This window comes from Pseudogymnoascus verrucosus (assembly GCF_001662655.1).
Source record: "Pseudogymnoascus verrucosus strain UAMH 10579 unplaced genomic scaffold scaffold_53, whole genome shotgun sequence".
NCBI classification, from domain to species: domain Eukaryota; kingdom Fungi; phylum Ascomycota; class Leotiomycetes; order Thelebolales; family Thelebolaceae; genus Pseudogymnoascus; species Pseudogymnoascus verrucosus.
Window position 1 is genome coordinate 129,914 of NW_017263704.1, and position 22,778 is coordinate 152,691.

The 22,778-nt window shown below is 52.9% G+C and overlaps 10 protein-coding genes across 10 annotated transcripts; 4 read left to right on the forward strand and 6 right to left on the reverse strand.

The window, feature by feature from the left end:
- Window positions 1-2,021: 2,021 nt before the first annotated feature.
- Window positions 2,022-2,861, reverse strand: VE01_09006 (uncharacterized protein; the record flags this gene model as incomplete). The annotated part of the gene is made up of 1 exon (XM_018278423.2): window positions 2,022-2,861. Exon 1 carries the CDS (start codon window positions 2,601-2,603, stop codon window positions 2,022-2,024), a length of 582 nt encoding a protein of 193 aa, XP_018126772.1. The 5' UTR covers window positions 2,604-2,861.
- A 504-nt stretch (window positions 2,862-3,365) lies between these two features.
- VE01_09007 (uncharacterized protein) lies at window positions 3,366-5,701 on the reverse strand. The gene is made up of 2 exons (XM_018278424.2): window positions 4,246-5,701; window positions 3,366-4,187 (listed from the first exon to the last, which is right to left on the reverse strand). Exons 1-2 carry the CDS (start codon window positions 5,052-5,054, stop codon window positions 3,425-3,427), a joined length of 1,572 nt encoding a protein of 523 aa, XP_018126773.1. The 5' UTR covers window positions 5,055-5,701; the 3' UTR covers window positions 3,366-3,424.
- Window positions 5,702-6,131: 430 nt separating this feature from the next.
- VE01_09008 (uncharacterized protein) lies at window positions 6,132-8,137 on the reverse strand. Its single transcript, XM_018278425.2, has one exon. It carries the CDS (start codon window positions 8,057-8,059, stop codon window positions 6,425-6,427), a length of 1,635 nt encoding a protein of 544 aa, XP_018126780.1. The 5' UTR covers window positions 8,060-8,137; the 3' UTR covers window positions 6,132-6,424.
- On the forward strand, window positions 8,111-9,358 carry VE01_09009 (uncharacterized protein). Its single transcript, XM_018278426.2, has 3 exons — window positions 8,111-8,727; window positions 8,802-9,028; window positions 9,089-9,358. The coding sequence occupies exons 1-3, from the start codon at window positions 8,328-8,330 to the stop codon at window positions 9,233-9,235; spliced, it is 774 nt and encodes a 257-aa protein (XP_018126781.1). The 5' UTR covers window positions 8,111-8,327; the 3' UTR covers window positions 9,236-9,358.
- Window positions 9,288-10,552, reverse strand: CFD1 (cytosolic Fe-S cluster assembly factor cfd1). The gene is made up of 2 exons (XM_018278427.2): window positions 10,430-10,552; window positions 9,288-10,370 (listed from the first exon to the last, which is right to left on the reverse strand). The coding sequence occupies exons 1-2, from the start codon at window positions 10,460-10,462 to the stop codon at window positions 9,492-9,494; spliced, it is 912 nt and encodes a 303-aa protein (XP_018126816.1). The 5' UTR covers window positions 10,463-10,552; the 3' UTR covers window positions 9,288-9,491.
- Window positions 10,553-10,694: 142 nt separating this feature from the next.
- Window positions 10,695-13,495, forward strand: VE01_09011 (uncharacterized protein). The gene has a single exon (XM_018278428.2). The coding sequence runs from the start codon at window positions 10,820-10,822 to the stop codon at window positions 13,319-13,321; it is 2,502 nt and encodes an 833-aa protein (XP_018126815.1). The 5' UTR covers window positions 10,695-10,819; the 3' UTR covers window positions 13,322-13,495.
- Window positions 13,496-13,552: 57 nt separating this feature from the next.
- On the forward strand, window positions 13,553-14,456 carry VE01_09012 (uncharacterized protein; the record flags this gene model as incomplete). Its single annotated transcript, XM_018278429.2, has 2 exons — window positions 13,553-13,916; window positions 14,047-14,456. The coding sequence occupies exons 1-2, from the start codon at window positions 13,718-13,720 to the stop codon at window positions 14,454-14,456; spliced, it is 609 nt and encodes a 202-aa protein (XP_018126818.1). The 5' UTR covers window positions 13,553-13,717.
- A 212-nt stretch (window positions 14,457-14,668) lies between these two features.
- Window positions 14,669-16,430, reverse strand: VE01_09013 (uncharacterized protein). The gene is made up of 2 exons (XM_018278430.2): window positions 16,118-16,430; window positions 14,669-16,059 (listed from the first exon to the last, which is right to left on the reverse strand). The coding sequence occupies exons 1-2, from the start codon at window positions 16,224-16,226 to the stop codon at window positions 15,002-15,004; spliced, it is 1,167 nt and encodes a 388-aa protein (XP_018126817.1). The 5' UTR covers window positions 16,227-16,430; the 3' UTR covers window positions 14,669-15,001.
- Window positions 16,431-17,588: 1,158 nt separating this feature from the next.
- SPE2 (spermidine resistance protein) lies at window positions 17,589-20,850 on the reverse strand. Its single transcript, XM_018278431.2, has 3 exons — window positions 20,761-20,850; window positions 20,398-20,668; window positions 17,589-20,207 (listed from the first exon to the last, which is right to left on the reverse strand). Exon 3 carries the CDS (start codon window positions 19,816-19,818, stop codon window positions 18,328-18,330), a length of 1,491 nt encoding a protein of 496 aa, XP_018126812.1. The 5' UTR covers window positions 19,819-20,207; window positions 20,398-20,668; window positions 20,761-20,850; the 3' UTR covers window positions 17,589-18,327.
- A 126-nt stretch (window positions 20,851-20,976) lies between these two features.
- VE01_09015 (uncharacterized protein) lies at window positions 20,977-22,755 on the forward strand. The gene is made up of 4 exons (XM_018278432.2): window positions 20,977-21,457; window positions 21,512-21,780; window positions 21,853-22,073; window positions 22,131-22,755. The coding sequence occupies exons 2-4, from the start codon at window positions 21,543-21,545 to the stop codon at window positions 22,491-22,493; spliced, it is 822 nt and encodes a 273-aa protein (XP_018126811.1). The 5' UTR covers window positions 20,977-21,457; window positions 21,512-21,542; the 3' UTR covers window positions 22,494-22,755.
- The last annotated feature ends 23 nt before the right edge of the window (window positions 22,756-22,778 follow it).

Below are 22,778 nucleotides of genomic sequence, written 5' to 3' on the forward strand. Positions count from 1 at the left end.
GAGGTTTCGATGGCCTCCCCCTTGTTATAAGAGGGATGCGTTCCATAAGTCGGTTCGTTCCCTGCCGCATAAGGCTTCCGGTTGCAAAACTTGTATGCCTTCTACCGCAAGAGGCTTCGGCTCCATAAGAAGCTTCGTGTCATGAGGCCGTGTCGCAAGGGGCTTTAATAGCTTCGATAGCTTGCTCCGTGCCATAAAAAGGCTCGCAAAGGGCTGCAAAGGGCTTCCGTGCTGCAAGAGGCTTTGATGGCAGGCGGCCTCATGTCATTAGAGGCTTGCTTTGATAGCTTTGTAATGCCTGCAAAGCTTTCATGATACCTGCGAAGCCTTCGTTGTGCATACGAATCTCGATCATGCCGAAGCTTTGCAAAGCTTTTTGGCGCAAATTTAGTAAGAAGGGTCTAGATTTGCGGAAACATCTAGCATCTTAATTAACATGATCAAGGTCGTCATGGTCGATCCTAATGGCGTCAATGATCCTAATGGCGTCTATGACGCGGTCAAACCTGCTACTATGCCACGGCCAAGATCGGCATGGGCGATTGAGCCTGCTAATATGATAACATGGTTTAAGGTTTGCACGGTCGAATTTACTGTTACTACATAATTAAGCCAGCGCTATCGGATCTGTTAGTATGACAAGGTTAAGGTCGGCACAATCGAAGCTACTATCATGACATAGTTAAAGGTTGGTTGAAGTTAAAAGCTAGTATGACAGGGTCGAAGAAGCAGGATCGAGGGGATCGATTTATAGATCTTTTGCCCATACTCAACTTCACATGGTTGAATTTGCGTAGAGGCTAAACGAGTGGACCAAAGAGCCAAACGAGAGAATCGAAGAAGCCAAACGAGAGAATCGAAGAAGCCAAACGAGAGGACCGACTCATAGATTTATTGCGCATTCTCATCTAGATGGGTCTAAATATGCGCAAAACGCCAAATCCCGCGAGATCTCGCGAGATCACTATAATTTACTCATATCTGAGTAGAATGGGCTGGATTTACGCAAAAGAATAAATCCTATGGAAGCCTCTATAGAAGTCAGAGGGTTCAAATAGAAGAAGTCAGGGTGAGCTCTTATGGAAGCATGCAATGGCGATGGCATTGTTACGTTGATCGTTAGGTTGATATTACATCCTTAAGCCGCATCCGTTTCCTTCGTGCCTTCCTTTCCTTCGTGCCTTCCTTTCCTTCGTGCCTTCCTTTCATTTCGTTAAGCTGCCTTTATTTGATGTCATTAAGCAAGCCTACTTTGTTTCGTGATTTAGCGCAAATTAACCTAAATTTAGACAGATGTGCGCTATATTCTAAAATCGACACCGTCGATTTAGGCAAGTTTTACGAAGTTTGTGCGCATATTCATGTATAATAAGTTAGATTTGCGCAAAAGGCTGCTAAAGTCGCATTTGTCAAGTCGCTCTTGTTAATTCGCTTTCGTCAATTCGCATTTATCAAGTCGATTTGGTGTCTCTGCGCATATCCATTTAAATGGAGCTGAGTCTGCGCAAAAACTAAACTACACCAGTTTATGAGCCTATAAGTTTACGAAGCCACCGCTTTTCTGGTGTCAAAGGTTTCGGACAATATTCTTCACAAGTGTGGCAAGTTCTCTCACATCATCGAAGTAGTTTTGAGGCAAGATCCAATATTGCTCGCCGTTCTACGATCCTCATCCTACCCCTTATTCTCGCTATCGGTATCTAAACTCCGCGAATCGCCTTCCAAAATCAAACTCTTAGTCCCCTCTAGATCTCGTCCCCTTCACCACTCCCAAAAAAGCACTCATTCTCAAAAATTCCAACCCCTGATTCCTTCAAACCTCCCCCTATCACCACCCAACCATTCCCATCCGCTGCAAAAACGCAAACAGACTTCCCCCCGGCGTCGCACCACCATACATACTCTGCCATCTCGCCGCGAACGAACCTACACATCAGCCATGTTAGCCCCTATCACCCCTAACCCCCAAACCAAACCAACCCAAAGAAAACCAAACAGCAAGGGACAAAAAAAGGAGGCCATCACTCACCCAATCTAACCCCCACCCCCCCAAACCCCAACCCCTCCACCACCCACGGCGCAACCACCACCAACACCCCAAGGGCAACAACCATCGCCACCACCCCCGCCATAACCGGATGTTCCCCAATCCACCCCTCTACATCCCTGTTCGCCGTCTCCACAACCTCCTTCGCAGCCCCAAGCGGGACACCGGCTTCGATGGCGGCGGTGATGGAGTGGAGGATTGCGAGGGCGAGGGACGATGTCCACGATGTGGTGCTGACATCGGAAGCAGTAGTAGGTGGAGGGGGGAAGGTGGTGGAAAGGCGATGGCGGAAGATGGTGGGGGTGCGGGAGAAGAGAATCAGGCCGCTGAATTCGTCGGCGAGTTGTGCGTCGGTTTTTGGGACGCCTGGGACTAGGAAGTTGGTAGAAGGTGAAGCGGCGGATGTGGTTGTGAGGAGGGGGAACTTTTCGTCGAATGACTGGTGGCTGGATGGGAGGGGTGCTTTGAGGTCGTGGTAGGTGTGGGTTTGTTGTGTGTGTCGGACAGTGGTGGTGCCGACGAGGCGGTTCAGGAGGGTTGAGAGGTAGGCGCCCATTTTTTGGGTTGGTTTGCTTGTAGGAAGGGTGTATGTGCGGTTTCTCGTAAGATAGAAATGGCACAACCACTATCTATACCCCAGGCCCCTCATACAAACGAGGCTCCAGCTACCCGCCGAAAATCAAATAACCCCGTTCCACGTTTCTACCTCCCCATCCAATGCCTGCCTATCATCCATCAAGTCTGCCTCGTTGTTGGCGCTACATGCACCTCGCCAGCACCTGTCGTTGGCGCTACCCCACCACTGTTGGTGTTGTTGGTGCCACTCCCACCGCGGTCCGCGGTTGGGCCCGTGGCGCGGTGGGGGCGGGTAGCCGTTTTGGGTGTTGGATCATGGGTTGTGGGCGGGCGGGGTAAGGCTGGGATGCGGGAGTAGAAGGATGAGGGGGTTATGTGTGATGGACATGGGGGATTTAAGATAGGGTTGGTTGTTATTGCGTTGTTTGGATGTGGTGAGGCTTTCCATGTGGTGAACTGTTGTAAGTAATGTGAGAGTTCGTGCTTCTTGGGCTACCACAACCCAATAGAAAGAAATTGTCACGGTTTAGAAGTAATTTACTACCGTTGAGATAAAAGTCTCCATTTTCAAATATGGACGAGAAAAATATCCATCATCGCCTAATCGAGGCACTCAAGAACGAACGTCTACACGTCTGGTATCTATCACCTGGCCCCTGGAGTACTAAACCCCACGACCACCTAACCCATCAGTCCTACAAAAAGAAGATCACATCCCAACGCCAGTCATTAATCCTCCACACCCCCAAACTTCATAACCGCCAGCCCTGCGGCCCAGACGCTTCAGGCACCCTAGACACCTTAAAACGCACCCCCGCCATACCCCCCATTCCCCCTGGGCCTCTGCGAATTCGAGCTTCCCGACCTGCCCATATTCTCCGCCGCCGCACTATTCCACGAGCCCTGTGTATTGGTCCTGGGCTGCGGCGCAAAGTATTCGGTCGAATTATTCGGCGCCGCCGCTGGCACATACCCGCCCCCGCTCACATTGCGCGAGTTCACCGAGTACCCCCCCGGACCAGGAGAGCGGGGGCTATTGAACTGCCCACCGCCTGCGTAACCGGGGGACGCGAGCGCGGGACTGCGCAGACCGGCTGCGTCGCCGTAGGGCGCAGCGCCGGGGCGGAGGGAGCCAGTGGGTGATTTGATAGACGCGCCTGCACCTTGATACGCAGCTGGTACGGTAGGCATAGGCGGGTCCATCGAGCGGTCAAGTCCAGGTGACTTTACGACGCCACCGCTAGCGAATTCCTGGGCCGTCATACCGCTGGGACCTAGCGCGTCGGGGCTGATCCCCGCGGCTTTGAGTTCGATCTGATAAGCCTCGTCTTCGCGGTCCATGGCTTCTTGCTTAGCGCGGAAGGCCTTGGCCTCGCGGGCGCCCTGGCGGCGTTTGCGGCAGCACGAGAAGAGGCAGGCGGCAGCAAGGAGGAAGGCGGCGCCGCCAGCGCCGCCGTAGATGGCGATTTTGGAGGAGGAGGGGAGGGCGTTGAATTTGTCGCTTATGGTGGGTGCTGGGGGGGGCTTGATGTCGAGGAGGAGGAGGCGCTGGGTGGAGTTGCCGCTGGTGTTGGGGTTAGGGGTTGCTTTGGTGGGTTATAAAGGGTGGGGGATGGACTTACGGGATGGATTGGATGCTCTCCCAGCTTCCGGTGAGGTCGCCGTACTTGTATGCTTTGGCGCCGGTGGTGAAATCTTCAATTTCGGCGCTCTTCACATACATGTGGAAGGGCACATTGTCGTAATTGGTCTCGCCGCCTGCCCATTCGATGACGCCTTTGCTGTTGTCAGGGTCACCGCCTGCCCAGACGCCGAGTTTGACGGTCATAGGTGTCTGGGGGTAGTTCTTGCCACCGAGGGCATCTTCGTACATCAGAGTGCGGACTTTCTCAGTGTCGACGAAGAAGTCCAATTGTTTCGCGGTCCATAGAAGCGTGTAGTTGTGGAACTCGTCCATGGGCTTGTTGAGAGGATGCCAGAAAGCCCTGTCGAATAATGTCTCGTTTCCTTTACCGAAGTAGTTCGATTGGACGTGGGTTTCGTTGCCACCGATTAATTCCCAGTCAATCTCATCGCGATCCTTGGAAAGCAAGACGATGGACGATACGATTCCCTTTCCACGGGCCGCCTTCATGTGGACCTCGACTCTGCCAAACATGATGGTGAACTGCGATACGAGCGTCGGCGCCTGCTTCTTTGCATTGATGGGAAGAAGAACGCCGTCTTTCTGATAATTGGCATTGCCTGCCTCCACGTTCCAGGTTGAGCCGTTGGATTCCTGGGTGAAATCGAAGTTGTATTTCATACCCAGCGCAGCCTCTTCGGGACACTCCTTTGTCGTAGGATCGCAGTCTGTGAATGTTTGGGCTGTCGCGAGGCCAAGAAGAGCGACGAGGGAGAGGCCGGCGAGGCCACGTAGATTGGGTAACATGGCGGATAGAGAGTGTGGTGGTTGATCGGTGTGTAAAATCGGTCAATCGAGATAGATTATTGAGAGAAGGTGTAATGTGTTTGCTGGTGTCGCAGCGTCGAGATATTTGGCTTCGGTCGTTGCGGTATCAAACACGCATTGAAGCAGGAAAAAAACGAGGGTATATTGCTAAAGAGCGCAGGAAGAAAGCATGAGGTTCAGAGAGTGAGTGGTTCAGAGATCAACTCCTATGTGTGTTGGTAGATTGCGCTGTATCGCATGTGGATGAGGTATCGCGTATTCGTCTGATATGTATGTACACGACGGGATTGACAGAGCGAAAGGTCAACAATGAAGGAGAGTGTTTGTTTGACTGGAAGTCATGATAGTATCAAGGGAGTGTGTTGAGGGTTGAGAGGAGGAGTAGAATGGGTAAGATCTCAAACGAGGCAAGGTGAAGTTCGAAACGGGTCTGAGGAGAGGGGGGTGCTGGGCAATATCTGGGCGGTATCCGGGCGGTATGGAGTATGGGATGTACGGTATCTTGGGATGACGGCGAACGGGGGACCCCAGGGTTCATTGGGGAGGATTGGAGGGTGAGCAGCCAATGAGAGAGTCTATGTTCCTGACGTACCCGAGATTAAGGGGACCTTTGACTGGCATTAAGTGATTTTTAGTGGCATTTAATGGGATTTAGCGGTATTTAGTGGTATTTAGTGGTATTTAGTGGAATTTAGTGGAATTGACGGCCATTTGACAGCCATTTGCATGGTTACTTGCTATATTGGGTTTAGCGTTGAGCCGTTGGCGTACTCCGAAGGGACACAAAGGACACCAAAGGACAACAACGGCAGTCCGTCTCGAGTATACGAGACACACGCTTCTGGTGGAGTGTGTAATATATACGAGGGGATCATCGCGATTTACTCGAACAACATCATTTACAGCGTCATTTACGGCGTCATTTACAGCATCATCTCTAGTTTATATATAAGGCTTCGATGTGCGCAGAAATAAGGTAGTTCGCTCCTGAGGTGACACATGCTACTACGGGGAATGATGCCCTGTTGTCCAGTAACAGATATGACAATATTAGCCCTCAGTAACTAGGAGTCTTTATTTCAGTTACAGTTGCTGTAATCACCGCTGTATTCATAAGTAACTATTACGACAATTATACCCTTCAGTAACGAAGAGTCTTGTCTTTAATTATAGTTGCAGTGATCAATGCTGTCATCCACAGTCCCTCTTCAGACTTTTGAGCGGCAAGAATACCATTGCAAACGTTAACTCCCTGCCCCGGCCCCGGTCCCGCCTACCCCGCGCCTTGCAAAACACCAGTAAATGCCCTATAAAAAAACCCCCCACACCAACCGCCCCGACACCATCCTTCACGGCTTTGCCTTCTTCCGAATCATCCCAGCACCCAGAACATTGACTTCAGGGGCTTGCACACTCTCCTGAGGTGGCGCCTCGGCAGAGACCCCTCCATCATCGCCAGCCCGTCTCTTCTTCCTCACAAGCCCAACATTCAGCGTCGTGACGTTATCGCGACCCGGCAAGTTTCTCGCCTCAAAAGCCTTCGTGCCAACAACTGTAGTTCCCCAGCCGAGCGTCTCAACGGGAGAGCCTCCCGGGACCTCGCCAGTCCATCGCTTCGTGGCTGCGCACGCTAGTTCGATATTCGCGAAGTCTAGCGATAGGAGGAGTTCGTGGAAGCGGTGGTAGTCTTTCTCCTCGAGCACAACTTGTCCTCTACTGTCGGCTGGCCATATGTAGTACGGCGTTCTCTCGGGCCTTGATGGCTGGTGGCTATTGCTGTTTTCTTTAACTCGGGGTTTTCGGGAAACAATGGGTCCAGAGAGAGTGGGCGCCTTCTTCGCCTTCCGGCGTCTTGTACGGGATGGAGATCTGGTCTCGTCTTTGAGAGTTTCGACAGTCCGATTCGGCAGTCTAGACGTTCGTTGCGATTTGACGGGACTATCATCTGGCTCCGTGAAACTACTTGCAAAGCTCGCTTGACTCGTCAATGCCTGGCTGCTAGCTGTGTCTTCTGCTTCCGCCGACTCCGACGGAGGAGTCGGCGCAAAGACAACCCATATGAACCCCACCAGACGGCCCGCACTGCATTCTTGACGGAAAGCCATCATTTCCCAAAACATATCCAAGTCCTTCACACTCTTCCACCGCCCGTTATCCTTCCCCTGAGACCCAGAAAGCTCGTCATCCAACTCGTCAAGATACCTCGACTTTGGGTCGTCCGGGAAGTGAGGGATGAGGCACCGAGGAGGCGCATCCGGGAAAAGCGCGATCTCTCGTAGTGGGTGGCCAACCGTCCATGTCTTCGTCTCTGCGTGCTTTGGTGGTAGGAATGCCCTCGTCTCATACGTATCCAAACCCGGCACTGTCAGATATCCATGAATGTTATGCCATCCTCCCTCTTTCTCGTTGGCCAGTAACGGGTTCAGCACCCGACACCACCACTTCACCAAGCCTCTGTCATCTAAGACATGCTTCCCTTTATTATCAATGCTCCTCGCAAATAGATATTGGTCCTGCGCCCGGGCGAACAGCGAAACGATGGTTTGGATGCCAGGCCTCCTACGTCGCTCCACCAGGTATGACAAAAACGCCGAGCTGATCTCCTTCAGCGGTGACGGACTGCCTTTGGGGAGGTCTAGTAGGTGTAGATATCCGCTGGAATCGGCTTTCGATACGAATAGCGTGGTGGAGTGCGCGGTCGAATAAATGAGGATCTCGATAGCGTAGACGAGCACTTCGCCTGGTGAACCTGATGTGGCCTTGCCATTCGAATTTATCGACACGGACAGGAAATGACTTTCGCAGTATGTCTTGTTGGGTCGCTTTCCTGGAGGAGCAGAGTAGATCGCCGAAGTGGACGTTGGTGGCGTGGATAGATGGTATACCTTGAAGCTTGTGTCCTTTGGCAAGGCTTCACTCAGCAATTGCTCCAGCGACTTTCTCCTATCCTTCCCTCCAGAAAGTAAGCCATTATGCGCCGCCATAAGTATAGCAATAAACCAAAAATAACCTCATACTCCTAAGAAACTGCTTGAAATAAAACCGTCTTTGTTCTTCGCGGGCGCCGCTGTTGGAGCTCACCCAGATAAGGTTGTCCCCCAAGTGACGCGCCCCGGCCACCCATGTCCCAAAATCGCCTAGTGCCAATTCAAACTCCAGAATTTCGACAACCACCAATTCCACACCCTCATCAACCAGGAACGACCTGCCCCAAACCACCCAAACGAGTGCCGCCCCCTTCCACCACACACAATGGCCACCAAAGCGCCCCTCCGTTCCCTCCAGGCGATTGCCGCACGCCCTTCCCTCTGCAGCGCCTCCGCCCCTCTCTCCTCCCTCGCCGCCCGTGTCGCCCCAGCACAAGCACAGAAGCTGTTCTCCACGAGCGTCGCGCGCGCGGAGGAGCTGAGCGAGAGGCCGCGATGGTCGTATACGCCTGAGAAGATGAAGGCGCCGTTCCAGCCGCGTGTGAAGAACCCGCAGATGGCGTTTTCGGTCAATGAGGACCCGGCGCTGTTGGATGCTGTGTATACTAAGTTTTTGGGGGTGGGTGGGGAGAATGCGCTCACGGATGAGGTCAAGTGGCTTGCGGTTACGCATAAGAGCTTTGATCAGGGGAGGAGAGGGTTTAATGATAAGCTGGCTTTCTTGGGTACGTGATGTCACGCGTAATGGCTGGTGATGGCGGCGGGCTTGATTGGGGAACTGGGGCTAACGGGATTATAGGGAAACGGATCCTTGTGCTTCAGGGAACGACGGTGCTGCTTACGTCCCAGGCACCACCTCCTGCTTCGACAGATGCTTATAACCGCGAACCCTTCAACCACCCATCCCTCGAGGGCCTTGCCAAGGTCCAGGCAGTCGACCTTGGGGATGTGTTGTCCAAGCAGAGAGTTGGACAACTCGCGCGCTCATATGGCATCGACCAGGTCACAAGGTGGAAGCCGAGAAACGTATGTCCCTCATTATAACCTCCCTATGACCTTGAACAAATCCAATCTAACTCCCGATAGCCGCTGAGACTAGGAGCATCTGGTGTCGATGTCGTTCTGACGACTTCCGTGTACGCTATAATTGGAGCACTGGCATTACAGAAGGGCGGCGAATACGCCGGCCAGGTCGCGAGAGAGAAGGTCCTGAAGCCTTTGGGACTGTTATAGGCGGAGCGGTTGTGTATTATACATTTTATGAGCATTTATTGGCGTCTGGATGTTCGAGTATTGTAAATTAGAATATAGATATTGTATGTTCAAAGATTTGGATTAACTCTGGATAAAGGGGAGAATCGTCAATCGTGACACTATATTTAACTGTGTGCTCTATATTTGCGCTATAAGAGCGACATTTTTATACCATGAACGCCTTCGCTATGCCCCTTTATAACTATGTGCAATAACTTCAAATCTCGTACGGCCATCAGCGCGCTTCACAAGCCGCGATAACCTGTGCCGTAATATCCTTAAAGATTGGGGATAGCGAGCATTTCGGGTACTTCGCAACCAGCTGCCCCGACTCTTTAGTCTCATTATTTGTTGGTTGCCCATCTGCGCTCTCCATAGCCTGGCCATTGATCGATGTGCCCGCCGGATACGAAGGTGTCCTGCCCGCCTCCACCAGCATGACAAACTGGGGATCAATCGGAACACTCCCGAGGAATTTAACGTTGAATTCTTCCGCCATCACCTCGCCGCCTCCGGAGCTGAACACGTTTGTGCATTCCGAGCAACTGGGGCACACAAATCCGCTCATGTTCTCCACCACGCCAATCACGTTGATCGCCGTCTTCACGCAGAAGTTTAGCTCCTTCTTCACATCCGCTGTGGCCACAGCTTGTGGAGTGGTGACAACAACAGCCCCCTTGACTTGTCCCGGCGCTGCATCCTTCATCAGTGTCTCCGCCAAGCTTATATGCTCATCAGAAGTTCCGGGTGGCGTGTCGATCAAGAGGTAGTCAACCTCGCCCCACAGCACATCGGTCAAAAACTGGCGCACCATAGCCGTCTTCTTCGGCCCTCTCCATACGACTGCATCACCTCTTTCTCTGAGTAGGAAGCCCAAGCTCATACATCGCAGCTCGCCGATGCCGGCCTCAGGGTCCGCGGCGTGGACTGGGACTGGTACCCATCCGCCTGGGGCTTGTGTGACTTTCGCGGACTCGATGCCGAATAGGCGGGGTATAGATGGGCCGGTAAGATCGATATCTAGTACTCCGACAGAGTGTCCGGCGAGGGAGAGGGAGAGCGCAAGTTGAGTTGTGATCGAGGATTTGCCAACCCCTCCTTTGCCTGAGAGGACCTGTAACACAACAGTTTAGTGGGGTTCTTGGATCCATTTTGGTGATAAATGTAACTTACAAGGACAATATTTTTAATCTTGTCTAGAGACATTGTGTATTATGCCGCTGTTCTCGCCAGAAATCCTCTGTTATATTATTTGACGTTCAGTCATATCATGGTGATCCATAGAAATAAATTCAGAGACCCTGGGGTTTATGTTATCGATACCTTGCTGCAGATTAGCAAGCAACGTCCGCGGCCCCACCCGATCGGCACCACGTTTTTGCGGCTTCCGGATGTTCCGAGCAGCACCCCTGCATCATCGACTATCGACGTAGGTAGACGCGCATCCTGCAGCCGCCCCCAAATTTCAAATCCAGGTAACTGCCAGGCGCTGTGGTTTTGCCATCCGAGCAACAATTCGCAAGCTCGGGTCACGATGAAAGTCGCGCTTACCTTCGAGCCGCAATGGATGATCCCTGGGGCTCGCCATGGGCAGATGAGGCGCCAGGGACAGCTAAGAAATTAGATGAGGCGAGGCCGAAGCCGATTGTGATAGCTACGCAAAAGGAGCTCCCGTTCGACTCGGGGCCAAGATCGCCTTGGGATGATGATGGGGATGATGAAGAGTGGTCGGCGAATCTTGATAATGTAGTCCAGTCACAGCGCACGTCGATAATACAGAATGCGGATGAGGGCTGGAGCTACCATCAGAGCAACGCACGCGAGCCTCTTAGGAGGGATGAGGCGGCTACGACGGGGGCTGGATCGCCCTGGGTCCCGCTCTCACATGAGGCAGGAGAATCTCCAAAACAAGATCTACAAAGAGGAAGAGGAGAACAGAGTTTTGACGACCCCTGGGCACAAGCAGATGTTCAAACAGAAGCGGAGCTATCGCCGAATTTGACACAACAAGCTCAAGAGCCAGCTAAAAAGATCGATGCGGACCCATACCACTCCCGCCAGGAGCTTGGCAAGATCGCAGATGATGTTCCTCCACAAGAAGAACACCAGCTTGAGCCCCCCGTCAAGGACTCTATCCAACCCGAAACATTTCCGTCCCCAGATAGTGGCAATAAATCCCCCGTTATAGAATCACCCGGCCATAAAGAGTCCGATGCAGGGGATAACATCCCCCAGCCTCCAGGCTCAGAGACCCCAGATAAGGATGCGACCCAGTCTTCTCGGCCGTCCTTGTCACTCTCGGAACATAGCCACCACCATGAAGAGATCAATGGCTCTCCACATACGCCACCTGATGGCGAATCAAACCCCATAACGGTTGGAACTAAAGACACTTCAAAGGTCAAGGAGTTAGTTCAGCTATTCGATGGCTTAGCTGTAGAATCTCCAAGCACCCCCGATGGTCGCAGCAATGAAGATTTGCCTTTGGCTTCATCAGAGTCGACGCTCGAGGAACCTTCTCCCGCAGAAACGGAAGACGAGTTTGGCGATTTTGAGGACGGTGTCTCCTTTGTCAGTGCTAGTGCAGATTCTGACGAGCCAGAAGTTTCGACGGATGCTCCGACTCCAGTGCAGTCGTCAAAGACTCCAGAAAAGGCTATTATTTCACGACCAGAAGAGCGAAGGACTTTTGAACGCGGGTCGATAAAATTTGACATCGACAAGTCTATTGTGGATCAGCTCTATTCGGACAAAGAGGCATTGCCAGAGTCTACCAATTATGGGCCGTCAGATGTTGATATCCCGATAACTGACTCGCTGTTAACAGTCGAGCAGCGAAAGGTATGGTATCGAATATCTCGATACGGGACGATGCGAAAACACAATTCTGGGGACGATGATGCCTATGTGAGAATGGGCTGGCAGGATTCCAAGGTTCGAGAAAAGACACTTGATATAGTGCACAAATGGATGGAGGAGGGTCGCCTAGGTTCTGGCATGGCTCTTGGTGGAGTCGGGAGGGTCGAAGCGATGTTCAGCTGGGGTAAGCCCGGACAAGCTCCAAATACCGAAGCCCTCCATATAGCTCGCAAAGCCTCGCAGTCTAGTAAGGCAAGACAACCAGCCTTGCCTATTTCACCTCCCCGACAGTCTGCACCCGATGTCAAGCCTGTCCACAAACGGCAAAAGAGCTCCGTGGGCTCTATCAAGAGCATCGTGAGTTCACCAGTGGAACAGAGCCCGCGTTTCAGTTGGAGCGCTGCGCAACCTGCATCTCCTGACGTAGCTACGGCCATTACCTCGGCATCCAGCGAATCTCATTCTGAGAGTTTCCGCCAGGAGCCAGTTATGCCCCCTATTTCGAAGGCGTTTGAATCGCCCAGCCCTGTGCCCGTTCCAATAGAGCCGTTAAAACCTAAACCAGCTGCGCCGCCTGCACCCGAACAACATAAGGACGTTATTCCAAAATCAAATGATGACGACGACGAATGGGGCGAGATGGTGGCGTCCCCTGCTACTCCAAACTTCCCAAGCCTTCCTGGCTTTCCATCTCCAATTCAAGTCAACGCGCCGTCAACGACTACACCGCACTTGAGTCATGTTGGTATGAGCAACAATCACGTCAGGAAACACTTCAGGAATTCCTCACTCGGAAACCAAGCCAACGGGTCTACCCCTCCTAAACCGTTTGACATGGACGATTTCGTTCCAAAAGCATCAAATAGATCAAGTCTAGGGGATCTGTCGAAGTTGACGTCTAGCTCTGGAGATCCCTGGGCAAACGCAGACTTCTCCTTTTTTGAGTCTCCAAGTACTGCGCCTACGAGCGTACCAGCATCCAAGCCGCCATCGTATGCATCGAAGCCACTTCCATTTGCATCGAAACCCACTCCTGTGGCAAGGCATGCTACTCAGGCATTGAATACGAAGTCGGGCGAATCCACATCGCCACAGATTCCATCTGCTCTAGCTGCTGGCCGGAAGTCCAAGGCGGAATTGGAACAGGATAAGATTGTTAGGGACATTATTAACGGTCTACCGGACCTCTCATATATGCTTCGTTGATGTGGTGGACCTCAGAAGTAGTAGTTATGGTGTCGAGGGAGAAGCTATCCGCGCAGGACTCACTCCTAGGGTATTTAGTTGAGGCCAACAAGGATATTTGGCGCTTTAAATGAACATATGTAACATACTACCAAACCAATATATATAATTAAATATAACAAATATCAAACTTCATACATACTTTACTGCATTTTCCATGTTCCTCCCATCAACAATCCCCGCCCCTGAATCCCTCCCGATAAGCGATAAGCAGTCCCCCAAAAAATAAATACCAAACCCACCACCAAAAAAAACCCCACTAGCAACCCCGCGAAACCTCCCGCGAGCATCTTTCCAACCTACTTTCTCCTCCCCCTACCTCTATAAACAAAACAGACAACCCCTCAGACATACGCAATGGCGCCCACCCTCTCCGAAGACGAAACCGATGACCTGATCTACTTTGCGCGCGCGGGCGAGCTGGCGGATTTCCGCGAGTCGATCGAGGCGCTCTGCAAGCGTGAGGGGTGTGAGGTTGAGGAGGTTCTGGCGGTGGCTGTGGATGGGGAGTCGGGGAATGGGGTGTTGCATATGGCGGCTGCGAATGGGCATAGTGGTTAGTCTTCTCCCCTTCCCCTGCTCTGCCCCCGTCGTCGGTGTTTTGGTCTTGCCCGGAGACTAGGATAGATGGTGGATGACGGAGGTTTGAAGGATGAGATGAACACACAGCTAACACCCCCCCACAGAAATTCTCAAACACCTCCTCACAACCCTCTCCTCCACCACCACCCTCCCCACCCTCCTCAACACCCGCAACTCCGCCGGCAACACCCCCCTCCACTGGGCAGCGCTCAACGGCCACCTCTCCGCCGTCCAGGTCCTCGTCGAGGCAGGCGCGGATCCGTATATACAGAATGGAGTCGGACATGACGCCATCTATGAGGCGGAGGTGAATGATAGGAAGGAGGCGGTGGATTGGATGTTGAAGGAGGGGGGGGAGGGGTTGGAGGAGTTGGGGGAGGCGGCGGGGGGGGAGGGGGATGAGGAGATGGGTGCGGAGGGTGCGGAGGGCGAGGGCGTGGAGGGGATGGAGGGGTTGAAGGAGGCGGTTGAGGGGTTGAGTGTTGGGAAGGGGAAGGGGAAGGAGGAGGTATAGGGGTGTTATGTGGGCTTGTGGGGAGTTTATGGCGTTAAAAGAGAGAAGGCATTATGAGGCGAGGGACGAGAATTTACGTATATACATCCTGTTTTGGGCTTTCGACAAGCTTTGCTTTACGTATCAGATGGGTGCTTGACGGAAGTGCATTTGTTTATTTTCAGGGACAAGGTGCACCCATTTATTCATCACTCGACTCGATACAGATCAATCTCCTCAAAAAAGCACTTCAATTTTAAGCTATATGCCAGGGAAGATTAGACAAAAAGCCAGGACAGCACAAAGTACAGCAAAGTACAGCAAGTCAAATCAGAGCAAACACATCTTCGAGCACAAAAAACAACAACAAATAACAGCAACAGCAACATACATTTGCATCCCCCAAGATCAAAGCCAGATCAAAAAGTAAAAACTTAAAACGCCCGCCTTGGTATACCCAAACCCCAAAAACAAAAACGCCAGACAATATATACCACCCACCCTCCATCCTAGACCCCGAGGACGGAGGCCAAGGTTATCCCAACCCGCAACAGACAGACACACCCTTACTCATCACCACCAACACTCCCACTCTCCCACACCGACCACCCCTCCTCAGCCTTCTCAATAGGCTCCAGCAGCGCCGCCGACTGAGGCGCCAGCACCTCAGTCATGAGCTCCTCCGCAGCAGCCACAACATCCACCTCCTCCTTCTTCTCCTCGACAACCTCCTCTTCCACCACAATACTAGAGCTGAACTGAAACTCCGGCGCGCTCAACGGCGACGGCCCAAGCTCAACCACATCATCAGCCGGCACAATAACCTCGCCCGCCGCATCCTCCGCATACAGATCCCCGATCGGGACCTCGCCCAACACCTGTCTATCGACCTCGATCTCGCTCTCCTCCCTCTTACGACGTCCAAGGCGTGTCTTCCCCTCAACACCCTGTGCCGAAACCTGCTGTGGGCGAGGTGCAACTCCCTCCTCCTCGGTGGGGGGGACGTTCTCCTTTCCCCTCCCCTCGTCGCGGGGACGCGTAGCGCTCTCCTCATCACTGCTGATGTCCAGGGTGTACGTGCTGTGCTCCATCAAGTTCGTCAGGGTCTCCTCCTGCGTGTCCTCATGGATCGCGAATTCCCAGCTCGGCTTGTAAGATGGCCTCGCCAGCGGCGGGAGTGTAGGACGCGAGAGGGGTGTTGTGCCGCTAAGTGCTGTGGCGAGGGAGAATGGGAGGGACGATGACGACGCGGATGACGAGAAGTTAGGTGGGTCGACGCGAGTGAACCCCGCGGAGCCAGTCTTGCGGCGGTTGAGAAGCCCGATGCGTTTCCGTGTCGGCGAGCGCCCGGCTGGGGTCGAGAGGGCGGGGTGGGGGGAGGAGGTGTGGAAGCGGGCGGGGGATTTGGGGGTTAGGGTTGTGCGTGTGGTGGGCGAGGCGGGGGTGTTGTATTCGAGAGGGGATTTTGTGGTGAGGATGAAGGCGGAGGGTTTGGAGATGGAGGAGTCGCTGCTGCCTTTGGAGCGCTTGGTGGAGAGGGTGGGGTCGATGTTCTCGGCGTCGATGTCATCGTCGTAGGAAGCTGCCTTGCGTTTTGTGGAGGAGGCGAGGGATTGGGGGAGGGCTTTTGGGGTGTTAGATGCGGTGAAGGCAGAGTGGGCGTGGGGAGAGGAGGGAATTACCATTTTGGCGGTTCTTGAGGCTCGTAAGAGTCTGGAGACGCGAGCTGTTGAGGGGTGCGAAGGGCTGGCGGACAGCACCGACGGCGGGTTGGTAGAGTGTAGAAGCCATCACGAAGGATTGATTGACGGATTCAAGTGTAACGACAGGACGAACAAGTTCGATGGACAAGATATTGATTGTATGTGTGTTATTGCTGGCTGTTGTTCTTGTCAACAAACAATCCGAGTATATCAATCCACGACCACAACACAAGATGAATGAGTGTAATGATTGATGAAGTGAGGAGAAGAAGAACAAGAGTTGGGGGGATTGTCACCTATTATTGCGGCCCCTCACACAGGAAGTATACTGGTTCCACCGTACAGTGTTCGTGCTTTGTACCAAGGAAGGAGAGAAGAGGGGGTATGTCTCGCGTCGCTCTGCCTCAGCACGCTCAAAGCAGCGTCTTGGTGTCTGGCTGATGTCTGGGTTAGAAGAAATTAGCCCTCTTTTCCCTGATCGCGTTGGAGAGCTGGAGAGCGTGTTCGACGCGTCCTTACCAATGAAGTCGCGGCAGCTTACCCGCCGACGCACGCACGGGAGAAAGTTTCCTCACAGCTAAAGTGGTCTATTGGCACACTATAGGTAAGGTACCTGCACTTACCTGCACCTACCTGGACTTAACCAAGGCAGAGCAGGAACGACGTGCAGAAGCCGTGCATCAGCGCAATTTAGGAGTCGGAGACGGACGGGGACTCCACGGGCGCTGAGTGGTGTAAGTGGCTCGGTGCGTGGGGAAGACGCTCGTTTGGTGCTAGGCGGTGTTTCTGGCGGTACAAGGCGGTGCTACGGCTGTAACGTCGCGAAGGAAGGAGCGGCCGAGCGACGCGTTATAGGGGACCGGATGGACCGAATTTCAATTAACCAACGCGACCACGGCGCGAAAGAGGTGGGGGCGATTGGGGATTGGGTTTGAGTTTTTTATATAGAGTGGTCTAGTATGGTATAGATGGTATAGATATGCGCACGGAAATCCAGTATCCGTGGCCTTTTTGTACGCGATGAAACTGGAGCATATGTAGGAGTAAGAAGAAGAAGAAGCAGGAGAGAGTTTTACTACGTGAGGTTGTTCAATTCAATGGCCGCCGTCATCCCTTCACTCTCGCTCTTCCCACTTCAACGCGGCACGGCGCGCTCACGACCAAACTTCTACGTGAAGGGTTCGTTCCCTTCCGGGTGCCGCTTCGGGACGTCCCCACCGCCGCCGTGTCTCATCACCACCACGACTCACTAAAATTACCAGATGAACAAAACTGTTTGACTCCCCCTGACGCAAACGGCGAATGTGTTAGATGCCAATCTCCAGTTCTCCATCAGAGCTGTCGTAAATTGTCAATTATCTACTATCTTTCACCAACAATTACTGCACAGCACAGCTCCTCCACCACGCACGCCAACTCTTCAGCTAGCCTCTTACCCACCAACCCACCCACACATCCACCCTTCATGCCCCTCGCGGGTGGCCGTCACACTGGCGGCCCCCCCTTTACCAATGCATCGGCGGCCGAATCACGTCCTTAAACACGACATGTGAAGAAATTCAGCGAGGATGTCGTGACTGTTGGCTCGGCCATATCTCTGCAGCAGCGTATGTCGTGGTCGTTGGCTCCTCCGTCTCTCTGCAGCGCTGTACTCCCTGACTCGCTCACCTGGTGTCGTGCGACGGATTGGGGATGGGGGAGCTCGGTGTTTCAATGTGGGCGGCAGGATGGGTTTCAATAGAGGTATCCCAAAGATAAGGGAGGGTCTTGATCGGACGGATGGTAAGGTTGGAGGGAGTTGAGCGCGATGGCTATGGCTATGCCATTGATTGAATCCCTCATCGTACACCATCCGCCTCACATCACCGGTCTGCACCAACAGCACCCACTGCATCATAATCAGGTCGCCACGCCCCCGACCGGCCGTGGCGAAGCACATAAGCAGCCATCATCCAGTCATGTGTAACATTATGCACCTCCAAGCCAGCTACGAATGCTATGAACCAAGAGGTGGTAACACGCCCCCCCATCACCCTCCACCGTTTTTTCTAAAAAACTAAAAAAAATGCTGCTGCTGCCATCTCACCCACCGCCTCTTGAGGATCAGCGTAAATGCTGAATCCGCCCATCTCCAGCCAGGACGACGTGTCCAGCTCTGCTACGTAGATATTCTCATCCGCCAATGCCACCTACATCACCTCCCCCACCACCGGGGCGCCTCCCTTCCAATCATCCCTCTCGTAGTAGTGGAAGACGAGATCATACCCATCAAACTCATGCACAATCCTCTCCACCCGTCTATACCCTCTAATCGCATCCATTCTCCCCCTCCTCTTCCCCTTCACCTCTCCATTCACAACCCCATTCCCACCCCCCACCACAGCAACACCCTCAACCCTCTCATCCAACGCCTTCAGATCCCCTTCACACTCCTTCCCCTCAAACAACGTAACACTGAACCTCCCCGGCGCAAAAATCCCAACAACATGCTCAATCACCTCTGCTGTCTCCCCACCTGTCTGCTGCCCAGGCACATTCGTCTCGAAGCTCGCATACGAGCACTGCGGCTCCGGCGTCACGTGCACAGTGAAGTAATGCGTCGCCGCCCCCACGCCTGGCGCATCAGGCGCAGGAATGACACCGTTGGCACTGAATCCGCAGGGAGTGAAAAGGTAAGCGTCGACACGGGCGTCGGGGTAGCGGGAGGGAGGGTAGAGGGCTGAGAGGCCGCAGGACTCGGAGACGACGGTGCCGAGGGCGTGGCCTTCGGTTGTGAGTTCCGAGGGGATTGGGAGGGCATCGGGGGTGCTCTCTTGGTTGGCGAGTTTTTGCTGCTTGTGGAAGTTGCTCTCGGCGAGGGCGCTGGCGTTTTCGAGGTAGAATTGTTTGGCTTTTTCGACGTCGAGGTCCGTCATGAGGACTTCGAGGGTCTCGTCGTCGTTGCCGGTGGCGTTGTTGGGGCGAGGGGTTTCTTCGCCGGGGAAGCTGAGGACTTTCGTCTCCGTGGCCTTTTCAGATTCGGGAGTCCGGGGTGGGGTGATGTCGGTGTTTGGGCTCGTGAGGTAGAGGTACCAGTGGTCCCCGTTCATCTTGCCGACCATGTATGCGCTTCCGCCCCAGAACATCTTGTCGAGGTACGTGACCTCGTCGTTCCAGCTGCGATGGGGTCCGCGCTGGCGATCGGGGAATAGGAAGTTCTTCCGGCTGTAGAACACGCGGTAGGGCGTTGCCGCCGTCTCTGTTCCCTTGACGTTGCTGCCGCGGTGGTGGGCGAATCCGGCTTTGGCAGCGGCAATATCCAAAATGTGAGGGAGCCCCCAGAGAAGAGTTGTTGTGCCGCATGTCTTCAGGATGAGCTTGTGGCTGAACACGAACATGCTCGACTCGGAAAGAAGGTATGCATCGACATGGTCGGATTCGACGATTGAGAGAACCTTGCAGTTCACAACATCGAGCATCTCCTTCCATACTTCTGGTGACACGGCTTTCAATCCATCCCTGTGTGCTCCTGGCGGAAGAGTGTCCGCCGAAGGAGCAAACCAGACTTCAAGCAACTTTTCTGGGCCTTCAAATGCATTGCTAGAGTCTAGATCGACAACAGCATCATGGTTGATGGTCAGTTGCGGTGTACCTTCCGATACTGCGACTGTGTTGGTGGGTGGACGAGGAATATCTACCATCGCCGCTGTGTGTTGGAACCGACAGGCTCTCAGCAAGATCGAACTGGTTATAGGATATTATGTGCTGAACAAGCACTGTGGAGCACTATCTACCGCTCAAACGAACCCTGCGGTGTCCGCTTGAGTAGTATAGGCCCACAGAACCGTGGGTGTCGGGTGAGTGCTGGCGGAGCCAGCAGCAAGTGGGTATTTGTGAAAACGTCTCCTGAATAGACGTTAAGGAGGGCGGGTGCACTCAGCAATGTGGCAGAGTATTGAGGATGGAATGGTCGCTGGTTGCGCCGCTAGTTCTGTAGTCCGATACTGGGTTGGAGTATCGGGTCTATCAGAACAGCTTCTAAAGTGAAGTCTTGCTGTTCGAATTGGGGTTTGGCTTGCGTTATCTAGGCCTTCGTATGATATGTTAGCAATCTCTCGACACCTATAGGGTCTTGTGCGAAGCTGCTGTGAGGCACGCGATAACGGAGAGTGTCGGATGTCTCGATTGGTTGGGCGCTGACAGTAGTAGTCGCAGCGCCGCATGCAGCCATTCGCAGCATCGGGCAGTACTGTGTATTTGGGAAGGAAGCTATAACATACTTTGCGGGCTTGGAGAGGAATCGCAGGAGGACCCTGGTGCTCATAGAACGGGGGCTCTTGATGGCGGGGTAAAATCGTTATACAAGCTCGGTCAACCGCCAGGCAAGACGTAGCTGAGTCGGCTCTGATGTCGAGATAAGGCTCACTTTGAGCACTGGGTAATTTCGGGTATAGATATATATTCAGCGCATATGGCTGGTAGGGTGTTTTAATAATGTTGAAGCACCCAAGATCGTTGCGCACCGCCAAGGTCGGAAAGAAGGCTAAAATTCTGAAGCGTTAAATATGTCAGTCAATCCATGTGAGGGTAACTGTGGGCGCGACAACAGCGGACAGTAACTGGGGACACAGAATGTTACATACAGTGTTGCTTCTCGATCTGAAGCTCAATAGGTTGTGTATGTCGCAGTTCGAATGTTTTTGCGCACGTCGTCGTCGGATCGCCAATCGTGACGAGTTCAGGGCAAAAGAATTTTGCGGTCCCAACTACCCCACCAAGCTTATTTCGCTTCTGCGGCGTGCCTCGAGCGGGCCGGAATATCTTCTGGGTGGGGAACTTAAGCTCGGGCAGTGACGACGAACTTATCCCATAAGGCTGTTAGCACTCGAATATGTCACGACAGTCACTCTTCTTGGATAATAATACTCGAGTAACTCTAAATATTATATAGAGCCCAAGGCAGTATTTCTTTTTAATTTACTCTCATTATCCTAGTCTGTTTGTCACATATTACAGCGTTCCTAAATGCCTCATATGCAGGCCAACGAACGTGTTTAATTGCAGCATATCAACATGGTACCTTATCTTACAACCCGTAACTTCTTTTTGTACACGTCGAATAATTGCACGCACTTCCCCATGGGCCATTCTAGTTCCCGGGAATTGGCGTTTGCAGAATCATGTCGCGTCTTCACGTCGAACCATATCATCTCAGGTCCCAGTGCCCAAGGAGCCTTTCACACAAGGCGCAACACTCCGTGGCCAGTCAGGGCGAACTTACACTATATATGGGGTGCTTGCTGAACGGCGGGATCCATTGCTATGTGTCTACCGCGCCAGGTATGACCCAAATCTCGTGATCAGGAGCCGTCACACAGTGCTGACAAGAACAAGCGCTGAAGGACAGAGCTTTGTTATCAAAAATATGATACCAGGCGAATATGAGTATCAACAAGACTTGCAGAAGTCCGTGGCCTCGTGTCCCAACTTGCGAACCGTGGTAGATGGCCTTCCCAACCCTGAGTTGTCCATCTATCCATTTTTGGAAACCAACTTTCTTCAGTTCAGCCAGAAGAGCTTATCTGTAGCGACGAGGAAGGGCATGCTGAAGAGTGCTCTTGCTGGTCTGGCTGCTCTTCATGAGAAAAACATTGCTCACAATGGTAGGTTCGGCATATTCCCGTATATTTCCTTGGTGGAGTCCATTGCATTCACGCGCTAACTATTATCGACAGATATAAAGCCAAACAACATTCTCTTGGATTATGAGAAGACAGGTGACACTTTCAGCGTTACGAAAGTCCAGATCTCGGACCTGGAGGATGCGCTCATTCTCCCCCTCGGGAAATACCTAAGGGACGGGCTCTGCGGCAACCAGTTGTGGAGGAGTCCCGAGTCCTGGGCCCGCCGCGCCGCCCAAGGCACCCCATCTGACATCTTCTCCTTCGGAATCGTGGTACGTATATCCTTACCTTTCATCCGACTTTCCCGAAAGAGCTCACGCATCATCCAGTGTATCTTCGTGATGCTAAACAACATGTTTTTCCGCGTCAGCGACTCCGAGCTAGCCGCCAGCAACTCGTGGCGCTACATCCTCAGACGCCATATATCCTTCTTCGGCGAAGAAGATGGCTTCCAGGGCCTGTTACAATGGATCGGCGAGGAAAACCCATTCTTTGAGCGTCTCATCACCCTCGCGGGCACCTTCAACGCGGCGGAACCCAGGAAACCGTTTGCGACATGGCATTTTGTTGATGCTGGGTTCCGGGATCTGGTCGGCAAGATGACGGTTTTGGATCCGGCGGGGAGGATCACGGCGGCGCAGGCGCTGGAGCATCCGTGGTTTGCGGAGAGTGTCGACGAGGGTGTGTTGTGAGGCGGTGTTTGGATGATCTTGGCTGGTTCAAGGTGATACCCTTATTGTTGTAAGATTACTTGTGTCACGTAAAATTATGGGGATGTGTATGTTAATTATCTCGTCGCCGCCTCATTCTCTCCCAAGCAGAGATAATGCTCTGCTTATGAATAAATGTGCTGCGAAAGCTACAACAGAAAATGCCGCAATGACAGTATTCTGCAGGCGATGATTTCATGATAGTAGAGCACTTTATAGGGTAATTTAAAACATTTCATATTACCATTTTCATATCTAGTATCCTAA

What these genes read in the sequence shown, in the direction of transcription:
- VE01_09007 (XM_018278424.2), bottom strand. Translation starts at nt 5,054, where the DNA reads ATGTTACCCAATCTACGTGGCCTCGCCGGCCTCTCCCTCGTCGCTCTT. An exon ending in GAGAGCATCCAATCCATCCC is followed by an intron (nt 4,188 to 4,245) that starts GTAAGTCCATCC and finishes CCCCAACACCAG; the next exon opens with CGGCAACTCCACCCAGCGCC.
- VE01_09008 (XM_018278425.2), bottom strand. Translation starts at nt 8,059, where the DNA reads ATGGCGGCGCATAATGGCTTACTTTCTGGAGGGAAGGATAGGAGAAAG.
- VE01_09009 (XM_018278426.2), top strand. Translation starts at nt 8,328, where the DNA reads ATGGCCACCAAAGCGCCCCTCCGTTCCCTCCAGGCGATTGCCGCACGC. An exon ending in TGATAAGCTGGCTTTCTTGG is followed by an intron (nt 8,728 to 8,801) that starts GTACGTGATGTC and finishes ACGGGATTATAG; the next exon opens with GGAAACGGATCCTTGTGCTT. An exon ending in CAAGGTGGAAGCCGAGAAAC is followed by an intron (nt 9,029 to 9,088) that starts GTATGTCCCTCA and finishes AACTCCCGATAG; the next exon opens with CCGCTGAGACTAGGAGCATC.
- CFD1 (XM_018278427.2), bottom strand. Translation starts at nt 10,462, where the DNA reads ATGTCTCTAGACAAGATTAAAAATATTGTCCTT. An exon ending in AGATTAAAAATATTGTCCTT is followed by an intron (nt 10,371 to 10,429) that starts GTAAGTTACATT and finishes GTTGTGTTACAG; the next exon opens with GTCCTCTCAGGCAAAGGAGG.
- VE01_09011 (XM_018278428.2), top strand. Translation starts at nt 10,820, where the DNA reads ATGGATGATCCCTGGGGCTCGCCATGGGCAGATGAGGCGCCAGGGACA.
- VE01_09013 (XM_018278430.2), bottom strand. Translation starts at nt 16,226, where the DNA reads ATGGCTTCTACACTCTACCAACCCGCCGTCGGTGCTGTCCGCCAGCCC. An exon ending in CCTCAAGAACCGCCAAAATG is followed by an intron (nt 16,060 to 16,117) that starts GTAATTCCCTCC and finishes ACACCCCAAAAG; the next exon opens with CCCTCCCCCAATCCCTCGCC.
- SPE2 (XM_018278431.2), bottom strand. Translation starts at nt 19,818, where the DNA reads ATGGTAGATATTCCTCGTCCACCCACCAACACAGTCGCAGTATCGGAA.
- VE01_09015 (XM_018278432.2), top strand. Translation starts at nt 21,543, where the DNA reads ATGATACCAGGCGAATATGAGTATCAACAAGACTTGCAGAAGTCCGTG. An exon ending in GAAAAACATTGCTCACAATG is followed by an intron (nt 21,781 to 21,852) that starts GTAGGTTCGGCA and finishes TATTATCGACAG; the next exon opens with ATATAAAGCCAAACAACATT. An exon ending in TCTTCTCCTTCGGAATCGTG is followed by an intron (nt 22,074 to 22,130) that starts GTACGTATATCC and finishes CGCATCATCCAG; the next exon opens with TGTATCTTCGTGATGCTAAA.